General features: G+C 39.8%; 2 protein-coding genes across 2 annotated transcripts; one reads left to right on the top strand and one right to left on the bottom strand.

Annotated features, from left to right (window-relative positions):
• The first annotated feature begins 4,276 nt into the window (after nt 1–4,276).
• LOC149267968 (uncharacterized) lies at nt 4,277–4,772 on the top strand. Its single transcript, XM_089473710.1, has one exon. The coding sequence runs from the start codon at nt 4,383–4,385 to the stop codon at nt 4,506–4,508; it is 126 nt and encodes a 41-aa protein (XP_089329836.1). The 5' UTR covers nt 4,277–4,382; the 3' UTR covers nt 4,509–4,772.
• A 19-nt stretch (nt 4,773–4,791) lies between these two features.
• On the bottom strand, nt 4,792–5,947 carry LOC108618689 (uncharacterized). Its single transcript, XM_018014795.2, has 4 exons — nt 5,602–5,947; nt 5,455–5,537; nt 5,190–5,325; nt 4,792–5,092 (listed from the first exon to the last, which is right to left on the bottom strand). The coding sequence occupies exons 1-4, from the start codon at nt 5,711–5,713 to the stop codon at nt 5,019–5,021; spliced, it is 405 nt and encodes a 134-aa protein (XP_017870284.1). The 5' UTR covers nt 5,714–5,947; the 3' UTR covers nt 4,792–5,018.
• Between the last annotated feature and the right edge of the window lie 15,037 nt (nt 5,948–20,984).

Below are 20,984 nucleotides of genomic sequence, written 5' to 3'. Positions count from 1 at the left end.
CGAGAGCTCAGCTCACCGAGCTACTACATATTGTAATGGCCTACTACTTGCTAATCAGCTTTGGCAACGAGCTCGGCTTTTCTCTCCGAAAATGACAATGGGCTTTCTTGAACAATGTAGCGAGACGCCCGGCACATTGCCCCGCCCATTCCCATGCCCATTCCCATTCTCATTCTGTTGCCCATTTCTCTTTCCATTTTCATTCATGCTCATGGCTCGACTCGACATAACAGTTAAAATTTGTGTGGCACACCCAGCTCCTGCTGCTCCGCCTGCTGCTCCTGCTGCTCCTGCTGCTGCTGCCTGTACTTAGCGGTTATAATAATTAAAACAAGTAAGAAAGCTCTAGTCGAGACTGCTCGACTACGAGATCCCCTGAACCCTTGGAGTGCTAGCTATTTCAATAATTTTTCGCGTCTTTCAGCTTACACAAGAAACACACACACATACACAAACACATACACATACAAGCACCCACGCAAAAACACGCATGGGCTGCAGTGTGCGCTTACTATGAGAACTTAATTGTTTAATAACTTTTTTTGTGGACGTACGATCTTCATGAAACTTTCAGATTATGATTATAACATGAATATGCATGTAATTGCCAAAGCACAAGTCTCTAGTATTTGAAATACGCGTTTTACAAAAGTGAGGGTGAGGGGGTGAATTTAGAGGTGGGGGGTAAATTTTAACAAAAACCGAAATTGTATAAATTGCATATAAGCATACATTAAAAATTTGGAGACTCTAGCAATAAAGGTGTAGAAGATATAATTTTATAAATGGTTTTCGATAAGGTTTTTCATCGATAAAAAAAGATCGGGATGAGTTATCGAATTTTAATGATAAACTCGATATCCGCGCTGTAATTACGAACATTTTACAAAAAATTTGAAGTCTCTAGCTCTTATATCTTCGGAAATCGACGCGTTCAAACATACGGACAGACGGACAGACGGACAGACGGACAGACAGACAGACGGACAGGGCCAAATCAACTCAGCTCGTCACCCTGATCAAGAATATATATACTTTGTGGGGTCTGCCACGCCTCCTTCTGCCTGTTACATACATTTCAACAAAACCATTATACCCTGATTTCCCATTTTCAATGGGTTCAGGGTATAATGAGCCAAATAATTTTGGCCAAAAAGCATCGATGAAAGGCTCAAATGCTCAATAAATGGCAGCAGCGAGCTGGAGCTGGAGCTGGAGGTGCCAGCAGCAGGAGCAGGAGCCGGCGCTGGCAGCCGCAGGAGCTGCCACTAACTCAATGCCCGTTGACAAACCTCCTGAGCGGCTGCGCTGTTGCATGCCCTGGGGAGCAATTAAAGCGCATAAAAAACGCAAGCCAGGAAAAACTTGGCCAAAACTTTTGCCATCGATGACTCGGCTGCCTGTTGGCAACAATGCATGAAAGCGGCCAAAAGGGGGGGGGGGGGGGGGGGTGGCTGGCGTGGTGCGAGGCGGGGCGACGTCTATGCTCAGCCATGTGATATCGATGTCATCCACAAAGCGAGCGTGTGCCAAGTGGGCGCCCATGGCAGTTGGCAATGCGTAAAAGTGTTAACCAAAAGCAGTTAAAATTACAAAAGGCTGCAGAAGCCATGGCAATGCCTGGAGAGCGGGTGGGTCGACGGGGGAGGGGTGTGCAGTGGAGGGAGTGGCTGCTAATTGGGAGTGGGTAGGTACTTTGAAAAATTAACACCTAATATCCGCAAAATCGCATCAAAGTATTGTTGTTGGTGAGTGCGACCCCGCCCTCCACGCCCCCTCCACGCCACGCCCCTGCGCCTTTTGTTAGATGGAAAACTTTGCAATTTCTTAAAAGTGTCGCCCCTCGCACAGCCCCCGCCCCCTCTCCAGCAGCTGCCTTACTTAGTTGTAGGCGTTATTAGCAACACTTAAGATGGTCCACGTTGGCTGGGTGGTTGGGTGGCTTGGGTGGTTTGGGTGGGTTGGGTGGCTTGGCTGGAACTTGGTTTTTTCGACACCTACGCAACCGAAAATCGCAGACAATGGAGCGAGTGGCAAGTGGGGCACTTTGTTGGCTGATTGCGTAGCTCTGGGCTGGATTGGGTGGTTGGGTGGTTGGGCGGTGGGGTGGCTGGGCGGTTGGGTGGCTCGGCTTGCTATTGTTTTACAAGCAGCTGCGCTGCTGTTGTTTGCCATTGTTGTAAATTGACACCGCAGCAATGAGTTAATAAGGCGATAAAAATTTCCAGCACAGTCAAACTTGCGGAGAGGTGGGCGTGGCAGCCAGAAGGGCGTCTAGAAGGTGTAAAGTGTTGAGTACTTAGGGCCTTAGCCTTTAGCTAGCTAAGCCAAGCGGCGTTGCGCTCTGATCTAAAAAGGCGTAACCTGAGTGTGTACGTGTGTGTGTGTGTGTGTGTGTGTGTGAGGCGTACATGTATGCATGTATGTGTGTATGTGTGTGCATATATTTTTTTATACATATTTTTAATTATTTTCATTTCATGTCTTTTAATTAACATGCCTAATAAAACACAGGGCAATGCTGGGGTGGGCATGGCTTCAAGGGTGTGAGATATGAGCATGTGTGTGTGTGTGTGTGTATGCGCCTTATATGCATGTACGTGTTTGTACATGGCAAAAGAGCATAAAAAGATATTGTCGGCAGTCGACAGTCGACAGGCAGGCATCATACATATCAGTCTGATGTATGCAAATAACACCCCCCAGCAATACACACACAGGCACACATACGCATGTGTGTGTGTGTGTGTGTGTAAAAACTTGCAAAGCCTTTGAATCGTGCGCTGCCTGCTAAAAATCCCCAAATATAAATAATTAAAAGGAAAATGTTGCTGGCAAATCAAGCGAGCAGCAGAATCAGTCGAAAAAAAGAAGAAGTAGATGACGAGGAAGAGGAAGAGGAAGAGGAAGAGAAATACCCAACTTGGTAACTGGAACGGGCTGAGACGATTCCTGTAATTATGTGGCCCTAGCCCAACCACCACCACCACTCGCTCTTGCTGTGGTTTTTCCAAATGCATAATGCTGATTACGGGCAATAATTTTATGAATTTATGTAAACGTTCGCAGGCGAAGAGGTGTGCCGCTCTCTGATAAGCAGGATAGCGCATGTACATATGCATGTCCTGTGTGTGTGTGGCCATAAACTCTTTAAATGTCCTGCTATCTGCAGTCAAGTTTAACATAAGAGTCTATTCCTCCCACAAGTGCCATAAATTTGCCAAGAAATTGCCAACATTTTATAACATTCGCCTCAACTTCCACTCTCTTTGTTTGTTCTATTTTTAGTTTAGTGTAATGTCAAGTTCTTTAAATTCGTATAACCTGATATCTCTTTTGAATAGCTGAGTGGAGAACAAGAAAACTTTTATGCGAAAATAATAATAAACAACAAATTGTTTTTGTTTTAAACTTGAAAATGCAAATATATATCGCGTCTGATAAGGTATCCACATTCTATTGATATGCCCACTAGGGGCGTGGCAAATCAGAAAACTCTATTTTCAGTATTTCGGAGAGCCTGACGACTGGCTAGCATTTCGATTGCAGCTATCTCAAAATCAAAAATATATTACAATAATATCTACGCCCACTGGGCGTATGATAGATCAGGTAAACCATTATCTCTAATAGTTTTCGAGCCCTGGTAAGATCCTCTAGAGATCATATGTACTATATTTTTTAAAGATGTGTCGAAATGTTATTATACTACGAGCCCTTGAGACTTGATATTTAATATCTTTGCGCGGGCTCACAACTTAAGATCAAAGATAAGGTAAGACGAATGTATCTACGCCTATAGGGGGCGGAGCAAACCACAGATGTTTATATCGTCTAAAGTTGCAAAGCTAGTACCTTGAAAATTATATAAGCGAGTTCTTATAGAACTATAGATGATTCATAAGTAATTGGCGTGGCTCTTTGGGGTGTAACATGTTGGCAAATACCCTGTAATTGAAAATTGAAAATAATATTGGGTGAGAGCATAAAAACTTATAGTTATCCTGCACGTCCAAGGATTAGCCCAAAATCATATGTCTACGCCCACTGGAGGCGTGGCAAAACTGAAAATTTCAGGAAAAGTTTATAGCTAATCTCTACAATTGATGCAGCTGCCAATCGGAAAAATCTCAGAAGGGAAAATTGAAGTAGCTCTACCAAAAACCGACTCAGCTCTTCTTGAACCGTGAGCGAGCATTGTGCAGTCGTTTATGGCCGAGTCGACTGCAACACGTTCTTATTTTGAGATTCGAATTTTTGTAAAATTTCGTCTAGCTGTGTTTTGTGTTTTCTGTTTGATGTCCTGAGCCAAACTTCAAATATTTGATGTCGTTGACATTTGTAAAAATCTATTTCAAAATTTGTTGCTTCCCTGTTTCAGAATGTCTGAAGACTTTCTGACGTTCTTGCAATTCAGCATGCATTGCTTTAGGTATGTCTTCATATACTTTGTGTGTATGCGCATGCTGGCCATAATAGCGCATGGCCCAGAGCACGACTCCGATTGAGGATGGCACAGCCACTGCAGCAGAGCCAGCAGAGCAAGCAGAGGCCGGAGCCGAAGCAGAAGCAGAAGCCAAGTCAAACCAAGCCAAGTCCCGAATGGAGCTGCCGGAGTCCACAAGTCTCAGAGAGTCGAGGGCAGAAGCTGACACAAAGCTGCAACAAAAAAAAAAAAAAAATCAAGAAATTGCCGGCCCGACAAGTTTTTGCTATTCGATCGATCAATTGTGATAGCATCTGAATATTAAACTGAACTCATGAGAAAGCAATGCAATCATCGCTGTTTGTTTTATGAATTATTTTGTTTATTATATGGCTTTGAGAGTGAATTTTCACATATTTTGGAGAACGGGTGGAGATGCGCACGCCACTTAATTGATCAAGTCGGCTTCGCGGCTCACTTGGCTTGGGCTCAGCTGAGCTCAGAAGCCACTCAATGAACAAAGCGAGCGAGCGCAGTGCCGCCAGACAATCCAAATCAATTTTGTTCGCTTGATCCGAAAATGTGTTGGAGCTCAGATATCGACAGGGTTGTCTCTACATTGCCGGAAGTACGAGTACGCCACTAGCCAGAAGTAGACGCTAAACACTGCAAAGTATTAGAGAGATGATAGAGAGAGATGAGAGAGAGAGAGAGATAGAGGGATAAGAGATGAGATGAGAGATGGTTCAATTCAGATACTCGCATATGTTCATAGCCTGAATGCAGATGGTAAATATCGTATTCTGACAGCTTTGGGCCCAGGCATAGGCCGAGATGACGAAGAACAGAAATTTGAGTACGTCCGTCGTTAGATAAACTAAGATCAGCAGCGAAATTTGCTGCAAATCAAATGCAAAGAAACAAATACATAAAGCAAATACATATGTATATATACATATACAATGTGTGTGTGTGTGTGTGTGTGTGTGAGTATATATATATTTCATTTCAGTTTGGTGCGGGCTTACGACGGCGGCGCTGTAGAAGAGCATGAGACAGCCCACGAAATGGGTCACGTAGATGAAGGGCTTCAGGGCGTTGAAGAGCTCGTCTGTGGAACTGTTCACTTTTAATGAGGATCGTTCGTGCTGACGATGTGAATGCGATTCGCTTACGATTGCCAAACTCAATGTGCACCGCATGCATTAAGATGTCGAAGAATACAACCAGAAAGCAGCCAAGACGCAGATCGATGCAGTAACAGCATTTGGACAGTTGAAATTTCATATTGAGTCGACAGCCAACTCCCAGCTAACTAAACTTTTTACACATACATACATATTTTGATATATATTTTCATTCGAACAGACGCTGTACTACAGTCAGTTAGTCAACCAGATGCCTCCCATCCAGCCCGCCTTCCTCCACTAATTCCCTGGCCAATTGGCGCGCCAGTTGCTCCTTTGCATATTTCGAACTTTACGCTAGTTGCTTATACAAATTCAACAGTGGCTGCTAAAAATATGACGCCCACTGCCCCCGCCTCAGCCCACCGCCCGTTACAAACTTCCCCCAGTCGATATTAAAAAAGATAAAGTTTTATTTGCTCGCCTTCGTGCACTGAGTTTGAAAGAGCATTCGCTTTTAATAAAAACTTCTCTAGAGAAACCTGAAAAACTCGACGGCAAATCGAATCGAAATTTGTTTGCTCTACACAAAACTCAAAGGCAAACGGAACTCATATTGAAATATTTTATATGTATTTATTTTTTATTTTTTTATTTATTTATTTTTTTATTCATTTATTTATTTATTTTTTATTTTATTTTATTTTATTTTTTTTATTGCAATTTTAGACTTTTTCATACATGTATTTATGTATTTAATTTTATTTATTTATAAACTTAATATTTTTTTTTATATTGTATTTATATTTTTATTATTATTATTATTTTTTTTTTTTTCATTTTTAATATAATAATAATAATTATAATACTTTATTTGAAGGATTTTTTAATATTAAGAGTTTTCAAATATATTTATTTCATTGTTTTAATTTATTTTTGTATTTAATATTTATTAAAGTATTTAAAATTTTTATTATATAATTGTTTCGTTAATATTATTTATTATTTATTTATCATTTTTTATGATTATTATATATTTTATATTTAATTAAGGTCTTTTTAGCATGTTTTTTTTTTTTTTATTCATTTAATTCCTTATTTTTATATATTTTTTATATCTGTATTTATTTATTTTTATAATTATTATTTTTATTTTAAATATAAATATTTTTAGTGTTTTATTAGATTTTGACATTGTTGTATTTTCAGCATTTTTAAATTAATTTCTACATACATATACATGTATATATAGGGCAAACATAGTCCTTCCAGTAGTAAGTAAAAGTGATTACCACAGACGAGTCCCTCTTCACTTTCAGTGGAAAATGCAAAATCAATAAACACATTAGAGCAGCTCCTTTAAAAGCTCTACACTGCTGAGGCCTTCAGAAGTCTATTTAGCTTGCAATAAACATTTTCATTGATATTAATTGACCATATCTGCCCTTATTTGGCAATAGCTTAATCATCATTTTTTCAGAGCCTAGTAAATGTAATAAATACATGTTTAAGTAAATATGGAAAAAATTGTAGATTTATAAATTTATATAGTTATTTATACATAAATAAATTGAATTGAAAGCAGACAAAATTATGTCGAAAGGGATGCGAAAGGCCAATGTAATAATTAAATTGCATTTGCGTCTGCGGCCGTTGTCCTTCAACAAAATGGCGGCGGCAGCGAATGCTCTGTGTATGTGTGTGCGTGTGTGCTGTAAAAATATTTATGTGACCGCCGCACAGTCATTGGTTTTTGGCCGTATTTTTTTCCGTTCAAAGGGCGCCTCCACACAACCGCACAATTTACAATATTATTGCTAGCGCCATCTCTTTTGCACATGCTGACTCGCCCCCTCTCTCTCTTTCTCACTGTCTCTCTGTCTGTCTTCAACATCAGTCTGTCACTGTTGCTCTTGTGCTTATATTTATGCATGGCAGTGCTTAAATTTATTTATCATTCAATTAAATATTTAAAATACCAAAAAATGCTTTCACCACTGTCCACACACACACACGCACACACACACACACTCTCTCTCTCTCTCACACACACACACCTTTAATATTGAAATTGAAATCATAAATAAATGAGCAAATTTGTGTTGTTGTTGTTGCATTTTTCTCTGTATTTTGTATTTTGGTCTTCTGGCTTCCATTGTGCGAATGCGAACGGGTTTATTTGCTTTGGCTGAGGCGCCACGCGGCGTATGCGTAACGTGTGTGTGTGTGCTCTGTGTGTGTGTGTACTCGCTACATTTTACTGTTATTATAACATTCGCTCTGTTTTTTTCTCATTTTTTTTTTTTTTCGTAATATATTTTTTTTTTTTCTGCTGTTTGTTTGTTTGTTTGCTGTTCACGCAGTGTTTGTAAAATTAATTGACATTTTATTTGTTAATTAATTGTTATAGCCGTTGGTCGGCCAGCACAAATGGCCAAATGTCCAAATGGTCAAATGGCCAAATGGCTTTTCATTATTGTTATTACAAATGCCGTGGCCATTATTATTTGCTCGTTATGTGTGTGGGTGCATGTGTGTATGTGTGTGTGGCGCAATTTAATGCATTTGTAATTTAGTTGTAGTTTTAATTGCAAAAATTGTTAATTTTCTAATAATTTATTTATTTACATGATGCAAATTACAACAAAGCTCGACAATTGGCTGTGAATTGAGATGGGTTAGGCCTGGGCCTCAGCTGGGCCCGCGCTCTATATCAAAGTTGCAAATTGCCGAAATCTATTTCAAGAGAAGTTGCCAAAAATCATCAGCTGTATATATAATCATATATGTATGTATGATTAACAATAAATATTTAGTAGGCATTTCACACTCATTTTTTTTAGAAACATAATTCTGTTTTATCTCTTTTCTCTCTTTTAATGCTAGTTTCCAGCCTGCGTTAAGTTTTCGACTTCATTACACGAGCTTCAGTCTTGGAATAACTACACAATGCCCTAATTCAAGTGATCGTGCCTATGTTTATTCGCATTTGCATACACACACACACACGTATACCCATATACTCTCCCGCATGCACACCACACACACAAACACAACTGGGCAATAGCCTTGCCTCACTTTAACTTGATCTCGCGCTCAGTCTACGCAGCATAGAGCGAGAGAGAGAGAGAGAGAGAGAGAGAGAGCTTTGACAGCCTCGTAGAAAACGAAGAAGCAGAGCAACAACAACAAACTTCAAAATACCTACACACACACACATGCACATTGGAGAGAGAGCTTGTCTAGATTTGTAAAAATGCAGCTATTCGATTGACTTTGCATTTTAGTTGAGCGCTGCTGAGAGAGAGAGAGAGAGAGAGAGAGAGAGAGAGAGAGAGAGAGACAGAGAGAGCTAAGCTAGCTGTTGCTGTAGGTTGTCCTAGCTGTTGGCAAGTTAGAGCGAGATACCTATAGGGTCCTCTTGCTTGTGAGCGGACGAGCAGCACGACTGATTGGAGTCTTTCGATGATGGGCGAAGAGGAGAAGAAGAAGAGAGTAAAAATTACAGGCGATCAAATTGTATGTAAATATATGTAAGCAATTAAATATATTTTTAATAGATTTATTTTTTTTAATATATATTTTTTTTATTTATTCATATTTATTTTTAAAATTATTTGTAATACATATATTTTAATTATTTATTTTATTATTCTTTATTCTACATGCAATATGCATATTTTAGGTAATCATATAAAGCTCTTGATGCAGTTATGAATATTTTTAACAGAAGTTAGCTATTGCTTTTTAGCTGACATACAAATATATACACACACACATATATCCTATGTTTATGTATGTGTATATATGTATATAGCTGCAGCTATTTATTTCAAAGATGTTTTCTTGATGCTCTACGTATATAAACTTAAATAATATAATACGTATATATATAAAAAATAATTATTTAAATAATAATAAATGAAATAATTTAATAAATAATAATTCAGCTACATATACGTATTATATAAACTGTGCCTATCCTCTGCCAATAGCTTTAAGAGATATCAGCAGCAGCCGCAACAATATAACAATGGCTGATGGCCATGGCTATGGGGCTTAGCCTAAATGGAGGAAAAGCCAAAATGCAGCCGCTGAAATGAAATGAAATGTATATAGATACATCTGCATACACATAGATACATCTACATATATATAGGTATATTTATAAGGGCGCAGTTATCCAGAGCTGAGCAGCCAGCGAGGACTCATCAATTTTTACAACTTTAAATACCAGCAGGAAGTAACTTAAAAACGAGCAGCCTCTGCTTCTGCCTCTTCCTCTGCCTCTGCCTCTGCCTCCAGCTTCATCTCCTCGTCCACATGCTGCTCATCTGCATGGGTTCTGCAAGCGGCCACGCCTTCAGCGTCCCACCACCCAGCGGCCTCCCATTTCGAATGCGTTCGAGAACGCGACGAACGGCGAAAGGCAATAAGAAAAAGTCATAACAAAATTTTACGACAACTTTGGCGGCGTTTTCATTTGGAGCCCGGCGTACGTATGTATGTACATGCTAGTTGCTGAAGTCCTGGGCCGGCCGGCAGCAGCTCGGCGCGGTGGTTGCCCATCGTCGACTGAGGTGAGCTGCAAATGCAAAACAAAAGAAAATTACCAGCCGAAGCGGAGCACAGACAAAATATTCTAATGGGCTGCCATCCCGCTGCTAGGGCTGTGGGATGGGCGGGTCAGGTGCCGGGTTTGGAGGGCGGTGGGCATATAATAATCATCTATATTCATGGATTAGGATTCAATTTTTATGCCACACGCAAAAGCTGTGGCAACACAGCATCAGAAAAAAAAAGCATCCAGCGCAGCGGCAACAACAATGAGGGTTAAATTGAAAATAAAGCGACGAAGCGACTTTGCCCAAACGATGCCAAATATGAAATTATAAAGACTCCAAAAGAGACAGAGACACACACAGGAGAGACAAAGGGAGTGAGAGAGAGAGAGAGAGTGGAAAAAAAACCAAAAAATGATTCAAAAATTTATGCAAGAAAATATTACCAAAGAGCTAATAATTTTCTCCCGCCTTTCAAGGTGGCAAAAGCGCTGCGTGAGGCGCGCCTTTGTCTGTGTGTGTATGTGTATATGTGTGTGTGTGTGTGTGTGTGTGGGCACGTTAACTGCGCTGAGCTGAGCCAACGGCGAACGTTGCGGGCTTCTATTAATGAATAATATCGCGGCTAAGGCATCGGCATCGGCATCGGCATTGGCATCGCCATCGGAGGATTCAGGCGCTGGAGCTGGAGCAGGAGCAGGAGACGGAACAGGAACTGAAGCTGGAGTTGTGGCACGCCACAGGGGTTAATAAGTAATCTGCATTTTTTGACATTTATTTATGTCTTCAAATATGTGCGGCCTGCCCTCTCGTCTCCCGTCTCCTGCATCGCCTCTCAGGGGGCGGCAACAACAAAGAGCCGAGAGTCGAGAAATATAACAGCTGTTAAAAGTGTCATTAGAGAAAATATACTCGCGTCTCTATACGCTGTCGCTCGGCTCTGTCATTATCCTTGTATCGCTTGTAGCTAGTGGCGACAGTGTAAATGTCTTAGTCGAGCTGAGCTTTAACCTGAAGCTTTAATCTATAATTGGAGTACGCATACACAGACACACACATATGTGACTCTTGTTTTTCTAGGCTTGTAGTTTCTTTAAGCCATCCTTGGGTAGTCCATCAGCGCTCACCTTAGCTCATTTAGGTGAAAACAAATACCAACTGCGCCACCCTCCTGATAGTTGAACCTGTGACAAAAGCTGATTGCTATAAAACTTACACTAAAATGCACTTGCGAAAGGAACTCTACGAGACTGCAGCTAATATTGGACATATATTGTACGCTAAATAAAAGGTATTTGAATAACTAAAATGTGTGTATTATGAATATACCTGATCTATGAAGGTATAGCCTAAGCTGAATGACATGAGACTGCATGACAGAAGCTGAATGCTATGATGAATGGTGAATGGTAGGTCTATGAAACTTTTGAAAATATTGATCACAATTGCTCGCTAAATGAAAAGCTTAGCCACATGAAATGACTCTGAAACTTTAGGCTAGAAGAGTTGGTGAATGAATGTGACAAAAAAACTTTAAACTTGAGTTAAGGCAGCTGCATGACAAAAGCTGAATGCTACGAGACTCTATGGTAGGTACATCTATGAAACTTGTGGACATATTTATCATAGTTGCTCGCTGACTGTAAAAGACATAGCCATACGAATAACGTGCAAATGTAGATGAACTATTTTTCGTAATATGAACAAAACGAATCTTAAAACTTGAGTTAGAGCAGCTGCATGACAAAAGCTGAATGCTACGTGACACAAGCTGAATGCTATGAAACTCAATGGAAAATAGATGCTTGCCCAAGGTAGAATGCTTAGAAATTTGTCGTAATATTTGCTTATATTTATCGGAATTGTTCACTAAATGGATATCATTCGAATAGTCATGAAATGCTCGTCTGGCGAATGAATGACAAAGGCTGCATGCTAAGAGACTTGTGGTAGTTCCAATGTTTGACAAAGCTGAGTGCTATGAAACTCGAACTTATATTCGATCACAACTGTTAGCTCTTACCTGTGCTGCATTTACCTGTATTTCTTTTCAGAGCTAGAGGCGTTCGAAGGCGTTCAGAGCTAGAGGCGTTCATTGAGAGTGGCTGAGTGGCTGTAGCATTAATGCGACTGCTTGTGTGTCTCCACTGTGGGCAGGCACTACGTGCCGCACAAATCTATATTTACGATTATGGAAGTTTATGATGCGCCTTCGACATTTAAGTGTCATTCAGCGTTCGGCTGTAAACGCGACAGAGAGTTTGACGACTCTGTGGGCGGAATGGGGCCAGGAGGCCTGGGCGCTGACTATTTCGAGTGCCCAGTTGGGAGGTGGGGGTGGCTGTGGTGCGCCTGCTTGACAAATGCCCTGCAAAATGGTCACACACGCAATGCACGCACAGTGCCCCGCCCACATCAACGAACAAGAAGAAGAAGAAAAAAATACCCATTCACCACAATCATTGCCTTGGTGAAAGTGAAATTGTCATAAAAAGTGAAAGGCAGCTGGGGAATGGAACTTGTGCGCCTAACTCTAGTTCCAGCACCGGCTCCGGCTCCAGCTCCAGCTCCAGCTTCGACTCTGACATCAGGCCGCTCGCCAGACTCCCCCCCACCCCACCCCCATTCCCCTTGCGCCTCCTGCTTCCTCGATTCACATGTCAAAGGTAATTTGGACGCACTTTTTGTGCCCGCCTCGTTTTATGAGTGAATTAAAATAGTGTGTGTGCCACGCCCACCCACACACACACACACGCACACACACACACACAGCGGCACTCACACAGTCGCATGTAATTACTTAGTTTATTATATTGTAAGTGCGAGAGTATCAACGGTCCGAGTTGGCGTTTGTCTCCAGCTCCTGGCACGCAGCAGCGGCAACGGCAGCGGCAAGTGGACATGCCCCTCCCCCCGTCCAACTAGAGTCGCAGCCCGGATGCCCCTTTTTATAGTTTTGGCAAATCGTAAAAACTTTTACAGCATTTACATGCTACGCAGCAGCAGCAGCGGCAACAGTGAAGGAAGCAGCATTAGGAGAAGTTCTGCTCAGCTCTGCTTTGGCTGCTCTCTGCTTTGGTTGGGCTCTGCTTTGGCCTCGGCGTCATGCGTCAGGGTTGTCGCCGCAAAAGTTTGCGCCACAGTTGTGCTCTCTATTTGTCTTTGAAGCAGCTGCAGTGGCTGCTTTTTCAATTACACAGCAGTCGACTGGACCGGACTCCGCCCGCCCCCATCCCCCATCCCCCATCCCCCCTCGACTCTACACTCTGGAGTCGTCTCTGCAGCCACGCCCCCATTGAGGCGCACTTAAGTCGCCTGACCAAAAAATCATTAACTATTTTAATTTCAGTTTGCAAATTCCATGCAATTTAAATGCGACAACCGGCCAATGGCAAGGGCGTGCCAGCCCACTCAACACCACTCATCGACTCTCTCTCTCTCTCTGTCTCTGTCGCTCACTTGTCTATGCGACTTGGCTTCGTCCTGTGTGTGCACTTTGCCCAAACGCTGAGCAAATACAATTAAAGCGTCTAAGAAAAAAGCCAATAATTAAAAATGCACAAAACCAAAAGTGAACACCGAAACACTCCCACTCCCAGGCCACCCACCTGACCCGCCTCCAACGCCCCTGCGTCCCTGAGAGCTGGACAAAGCTCAGTAAAGCCCCAGCTTAGTCGCCGCCATCCAGTTGAAGGCCAGCTCTTTGGCTAAACTCAAAAAAGGCGAAAAGAGAAGAAGAAGAAGAGAGAAACCTTGCGAGTGTGTGTTTTAAGGGAAAGAATGATGAAAGTGTGGCCGGAGTTGTGGGTGTAGTGGCACAGCACATTCTCTTAAGTGGCTCAAAGCTCTGGCAGACACATGCAACGTTTTCAATTACTCGCATGTTACAGCTCATAAATAAACCAGCACGAAAATCAAAGATGCCCGGCAAATACTCGAAGAGCGGGATAAGAATCTGAAACTGTGACTGCGACTGCGATGGGAACTCGACTGTGACTTGACTGTGAGTCGACTGTGACTTGACGATGATTCGAAGGTGACTCAACTGTGGAGAAGTCTAATAAAATACCAATAAGTATTATATGGTATTATTACCCATTATTATGTGATGGTTCATATACGAGGTCTAGGATTTTTCGAACTTCCGCGGACTAACTATATTAACTCACGTATGCCCAGAAACTCGGCTCCGTTTAATATACTCATTCATAAAGCCAAGTGAGTATATTAGTTTCTTTGCAATGCCCATGCTGCTATTCAAATATTCATCTATCTATAGGTCTGCTTGTATGTACTTAGAACATTTCGACACTATTGAAACTGGGAACTTGACTTATTTGTACAATGGAGTCGCGATAATTTGTACCCCTCTATATCAAAAGTCGCGATAAATCGAAAAAATTCTATCCCCCTGAAAGAAATATGTTCTCAATAATTCTCGATAATTTGAATTTCTGTGTAAATCGAAAAAAACTGACCTCCTTGCCATTTCGAATTATCGGAATTCAATTGCATACAAATATATACTCAGTTGTACTCATCTCATAGTAAATCGAAAAATCCAATCTATCTATATTTTGGAGCTGGTAGCGTTTTTGTCCGTGAATGAGAGGTTTGCTGACGGTAGCACCTGCGTTTGCTTGGTCATATTTTTTCTTGCCAATTCCAGAAACTTGATCACAAAAGGGAATTAAAAAAAAAAAAAAAAAAAAAAAAAAAAAACATACAGCTTGTACTGAAGAGAAGTACAGGAAACTATATTTTCTTCCTATGTAATGGTGCGTTTGCTTGCATGCGAATCACATAGAAAGCCTTAAATATGCAGCTACCATGCAGGCATGAGAATCACATGGAAGAGCGACGCTTAAAATACAGCTAGCTCTGTTTTCCTTCAGCAACAGCTCGAACCGCTTGATATTTCAGCCCAATCAAACATGGCACATACATATATATACAGTACCGAGCAAAAATGAGTGAATGTTACAGAACTTTGACTTTCATCACGCATAAAAATTAAACCATACCAGCAAATCAACAAATTTTTTTGTGTGTTTGTTTATTAGTGTATTCTTAACAAATACAAAAAAGTTGCAAGGCTAAATTAGCAAAATTCTAAAAATTAGAAATAAAAAAACCGAAAAAATCCACATAAACTCAATTTTGCACGTTTAAAAAAAAACTACTAAAAACTAAAAAAAACTAAACATTTTTAATATTTAGTCCAAAACCCTTATTAGCAATAATTTTGTTGACTATTTTTGGCATGCTCTCAGCCAAACTTTGAATCATTTCTTTCGGAAATTGGATGCACTCCGCTTCTACGCGCTCCCATAAGCTGTCAATGTTCGTTGGGGCTGCATCATACTTTCCCAGCCGTCTTTTTACTATTGAACACAGATTTTCAATAGGATTGAAGTCGGGATAGGATTTATATATAGACTCTATATGTATGGAGTGAAAATTAGCTTAAAATTCTGCTTTCCTATCCATTCCTAAATAATCTTTACAGTATGTTTTGGATCGCCATCTTGTTGAAAACCCTTTCTCTGTGGGGACACGCACATTTATCAGTGAATTTGGGAAGATGGGTTTGAAGAATATTCATATAATCCTTCCTCTATGTAGAAGATCAACGTTCTACCAAGAGAAGCATCCCCAAACCATAATGCTGCCGCAGCCATGTTTGACGATTTCCTTTACATTATGTCGTTGAATGCGTTCCCCAGGTCTGCACCAGCAATATTGCTTTCCATATGATTGGAAACGGTTAAATTTTAATTCATCTGACCAAACAACTCGTTTCCAATCATAAATGCTCCAGTTTTTGTGATCCCTTGCAAATTTCAAACGCGCCTTCATATTCTTTTCGGACAATGCAGGTTTGTTTTTTAACGAATGATACATATCCGAAGCCACGAATTTCTCTTCTAGCAGTCCATTTGCTAACATTTTTATTAATTGCTAGAGAAACACCCTTTGGTGCTAGCAGCTTGTTTTTCTTAATTTTCGACATCATTAGGCGAGCATCAGAGCCCGAGAACAGTTTTTTTTGCCACCTTTGGCTTGAGTTTTCGGAGTCAAATTTCGGCTGATTCAAAGCTTTTCGGCAATAATAAGCGAAGGAAATCCCTTCCCGGTCAGGCACACACCACTATTTTCAATGTCGACTGAAATTTTCCACATTTTTAAATTATATTTCACCAATTATTTTAAATTTGTTGCGAAAAGAAAATGTGCTTCAAATCGCTTTACAAATAAGAATATTAAAAGGACTAAGATAACGGTAAATCTACATGCTCAATCTACGACTAAGAAGAATACCCAAGGAGCTAAGTTATGGGGAAATCTGGATGATTTCGGCTGAGAAGAGAAGTAGAAGAGCCAAAGTATTGGCAATTATGAAATGTGCAAAATTGAGTTTATGTGGATTTTTTTGGTTTTTTATTTTTCATTAATTGAGTTTAGCTGATTTAGCGTTGCAACTTTTTCTATTTGTTAAGAACAAACTAATAAATAAGTATAAAAAACAAAATCTTAATTTGCTTGTATGGTTTAATTTTTATGCGTGATGAAAGTCAAAGTTGTGAAACATTCACTCATTTTTGCTCGGTACTGTATATGTATATATAAATATACTTAACTCCATATATATGCACCCACACAGAAATAGTCTCTATATCCAAGTTCCCAATCTAGCAAAAATCAATTGCTCTTTGCATTCCCTTCAGCTGCTTTGCGGTCTTTAAGGAATTCACTTAGTGCGCGCTCTGACCAAATGCATAATAAGTAAATCAGAAGAAATGTCGTTAGGCTTAAGAATGTGATCCGCTTAACGACTATTTTATGCTCCCCGTTAACCCTTGAGTGTTATCTAATCAAATGTTGCCATCGAAAGGCTAAAAAAAAAATACAAAATACAAAAAACCGGCGACGTTTTGGGCAAACTTTACGTCTGGCGGACAGCGCAGTGGACACAAACAGGAAGAGAAAGAGTGGAGAGGGAGTTAGAGAGAGAGTGTGTGGGGTGGAGAGTGAGGGAGAGAGAGAGGTAGATAGCTGCAGACACGGAGAAGGCATATTTTCCGCGCAGTTACTTGCGTTAATTTCTGAAAAGGAACTGAGTAGCCGAGTCGCCAAAAAAAAAAAAAGCAGAAAAAGAAAAAAAAAGGTCACTGCCATCATCAGCATTGCCAGCGGTTTCCGTTGCTGTTTCACGCGCTTTTTTTTTTTCATTTTATTTTATTTTATTTACTTGGCGCATTTTTGTTGTATCCATTACCAAAGGTAGCTCCCCTCACGTCTCCCTATACAAATATTTGCTTTTATAAATTTAACTATGCTGCGGCGCATGTCGGAGCATATTGTGTGCATAGTTCGCTTGACTTGAGAATTAAAAATGAATTTTGTTTGATTTCAGTTTATGAGAAAATGTAATAAACAACAAAGAAAAAAAAAAAAAAAAATCCCTTAACAGTTTATTTGAAATTTTTCGTCTTACTTTCTCTCTGCCTTATATACAAATTCGTCTAATATTTAGCTTGAAACCAATCATAATTAGTCTCAAATTTCTTTCTATCTCATCTTATATATAAAACATTCTAACATTCACTTTAGGAACAATCATACTTTTTAATCAAATTTTAATCAAGTTTCTTTCTGAACCTTATATACAAAGTGGTCAAAAATTCAGCTCAAGATCAATCATATTTTTGATAAAATTTTCCTCTGAATTATTTTGCTTTTATTTGCTTTACTTTCTATATATCTTACATACAAATTATTCTTAATTCAGTTTAAGTCAATCAAATTTTAATCAAGTCTTTTCTTTGAATCGTTATACCTTACCTTCCATCTATTTTATATGAAAAGTATACTAAAATTCAACTTCAGTTCAATCATATTTTTTATACAAAGTTTCTCTGAATTAATTGGCTTTGTTTTGCTTTTTACTTTTCCATCTACCTTATATACAGAGTTTTTTAAAATTCAGTTTAAGATCAATCATATTTTTTCTCAAATTTCAATTAAAAATTTTTTTGAATTGTGTTACCTTACTTTCTATATGTCTTATATAAAAACTATTCTAAAATTCAGCTTATATCATATTCATTCCCAACTTTCAATCAAGTTTTATTTTTAAACTGACATACCTAGCTTTCTATAGATTTCAATCTTATATGCAATATCTTCTACAATCGATCATCATATATTTGATCATTTACATTTTGCATTATCCGATTTTCCACATAGGCAACATTTGCTGGGTATTTGAGAGTCAGGCATGCCTCGGCTTGTATGGATTGCTGTTATTTTTATGTTGCATACTTTGGTGGGCTGTCTTTCAAATGGCATGGGCGTACAACTGCCACGCCCCCAAACTAAACGCGCACCCAAAGCAATAATTTAAAATTTTAATTTTTCTTTCTGCTTCTTCTTCTTCGTTTACTTCTAGTTGTTGTTTTCCGTTTTGGTTGCTGCCTTGCGCTGGATCGCTTAATCGGATAATACGAGAATTTTTGTAATCGAAGTTTTGCCAAGTCCCCGTCGCAGTTGTTGTCCTGACTTCCCGCTCTCCGCTCGCCGCTCTCCGCTGGCTGGTGTACATGACTTGAGTCAATATATGCAGTATTTTATGAAAAGCTAACCCCTTTGTTGGTTTTTCCTTTTCTTTTTTTTTTCTGTTGTTGATGTTGTTGTTGTTGTTGTTGTTGCTTGGGTAGCTCCGCATTTGCATGACGACAAGCGGCGTCGCGACCCTTCGATGCGCCGCATCGTGTCTTTTGTTTTAATGTCAGCTCGGTCGGGCGTCGGCGTCGCTGCTCAATTGTCTAACATTATCTGATTTAGCGTTTAATACTTAACCCTTGCCAGGCCCAACCGCCAGCCCCCCCAACTCCCATTGCGCTCCAGCTCCTGCCTAGATACAGGATACGCCGTCGACACACGCGTTGCCATTAACCAGGCGAATAAAGGAGAAGGCAAAAAAAAAATAAAATAAATAAAAAAAAAATAAAAACAAAAAAAAAAACTGAAACCTGAAAAAGCAGGCGCAAGGATAACGAATTAAAAAATTAAAAATCGAAAAGCAACGACAACGACAACAACAAGGACAAGGACGACAAAAGGTAAAAATGCGAAAGGGGTGAAACGTGATTAGGCGTGTGGATGGTTAGCGCTGTTGTGGTGGTGGTGGTGGTGCTGCTGCTGCTGCTGCTGCTGACGGTGGTTGGGGTTGCTTGGCTGGCTGACTAGCTGATGCTCTGCCGCTGATTAGGCAGCGCCCCAGGGCCAACGGGTGTGGGGGCTAGGCAGAAACAACAACGCCGGCATAATTAAAACTCCCAGCGTCGCGTAATAAATGCCAAGGCAGGCACGGCCAATAAATACCAACAACAACAACAACAACAACAACAACAACAACAACGACAACAACGGCTATAAGAAGCTGCAGATGAAGCACCCATTATACAACTCACAACCCTTTCATCAGCTCCAACATTCAGCTGGCTGAGAAAAGAAACAATCGAATTTTAATCAATTCGCGCAACGCTTCACCAAATCCATATCCGGGCAACGATGCGTTGTTTCAAGCAGATTCACATCTTCTACAGCTGAAGCTGGAGCTGGAGCTCATCCATCGCCCGGATGTTTGCAGCAACTGCTCAGAGCACCGCACGCCCTGGCCAGCTTAATTATTTTATGCACCCAACCGCACAGCCGGCAAACCTCTCGAACGGGCCAAATTCATGTAAATTGAGGACGCCCAGTGCTGAGCCTGAGATCTTGGCCAACTGATGGAACGAATCTTAGAGAAAAGGTAACTCCATTTGGGATGGATGGTACATTGAAAATCTTATAAACTGGTGAGCTATATATATAATGTCTCAGCTTAAATATGAATTAGATATTCCTATTTAGATTCCTTCTGCCTTGAGTAAATGTTTTCATTGGGGTTTTCACATTCAGTGAAGGCAATGCAAGATTCTTCCATCATATTTCACAGGCTTGATAGATCGCTCATTAAGAGTTCTGTATAAATAATCTCACAGTCAGCCTGATTACCTTATTTTCTCTTTACACAACATTTTCTGATCATTTTTAAGGTTCAATATAAAAAATCTTAAGTCCTAAAGTAAACAGAGATTATTCTTTGAGCTGGTCCTTTGATGTCTTTCAAAGACAGTTGTAGGGTCAAGAAACGCTATAAGTTTCCTCATATAAGTTTGTCTCAAGACCGTACGCTATAAGCCAAGTTATCATAACCGAACTCTACTGTATATCCATCCAGACAGGATGGAACTCTCTTAAGAATCATAATCTCAGGAAATATTTCTTATGAAGCAGTCTATTTAAGGAGTTTTACAGTTTCACATATTGGCGAATCATAGGCAAAGATGTATTAAAAATTCTCTTATAATATGTATATTATAACATAATATAACAGAGCATTTATTGGCTTATGTCTAATTGCTATCCAGAATATCTTTAACGAGTCTAAGTAAAAAAATTTAAACCAAATCTTAAAGAACGCGCATAAAATGTATTTGATGTCATTTTCACTTTCGATGAAATGTCAAGATTTATTGATTGATTGACTGACATGGAATGGTCAAACATTTCCACAATGAAATTGCTTTCATATTTATGTCAGCATATTTATGTAAACAGATTAAATTACTAATATTCGTTTATTTTTTTTTCTAATATGCGTAATATCAGATATCTAAATACATATCGAGCAGCTAAACAACTTAAATTGCATATAATACAATTCTTTTGGGTTTACGGAATATCATATATTAAAGGGGTAAACAGCTTAAGTCGAATATAATAATTTCCCTTAAGCATATCAATAATTTCAGATACCGA

The sequence above is a fragment of the Drosophila arizonae genome, chromosome X (assembly GCF_054131065.1).
Source record: "Drosophila arizonae isolate 15081-1271.41 chromosome X, UAZ_ARI_1.0, whole genome shotgun sequence".
In the NCBI taxonomy this organism is placed as follows: domain Eukaryota; kingdom Metazoa; phylum Arthropoda; class Insecta; order Diptera; family Drosophilidae; genus Drosophila; species Drosophila arizonae.
The sequence above is the reverse complement of the archived record's forward strand: the minus strand, read 5'-3'. Positions and strand labels throughout refer to the sequence as shown.

Coding starts and splice junctions, on each gene's coding strand:
- LOC149267968 (XM_089473710.1), top strand. CDS start 4,383: ATGTCTGAAGACTTTCTGACGTTCTTGCAATTCAGCATGCATTGCTTT.
- LOC108618689 (XM_018014795.2), bottom strand. CDS start 5,713: ATGAAATTTCAACTGTCCAAATGCTGTTACTGCATCGATCTGCGTCTT. Junction 5,538..5,601: donor GCACATTGAGTTTGGCAATC/GTAAGCGAATCG, acceptor ACAGTTCCACAG/ACGAGCTCTTCAACGCCCTG. Junction 5,093..5,189: donor CATTCAGGCTATGAACATAT/GCGAGTATCTGA, acceptor AATACTTTGCAG/TGTTTAGCGTCTACTTCTGG.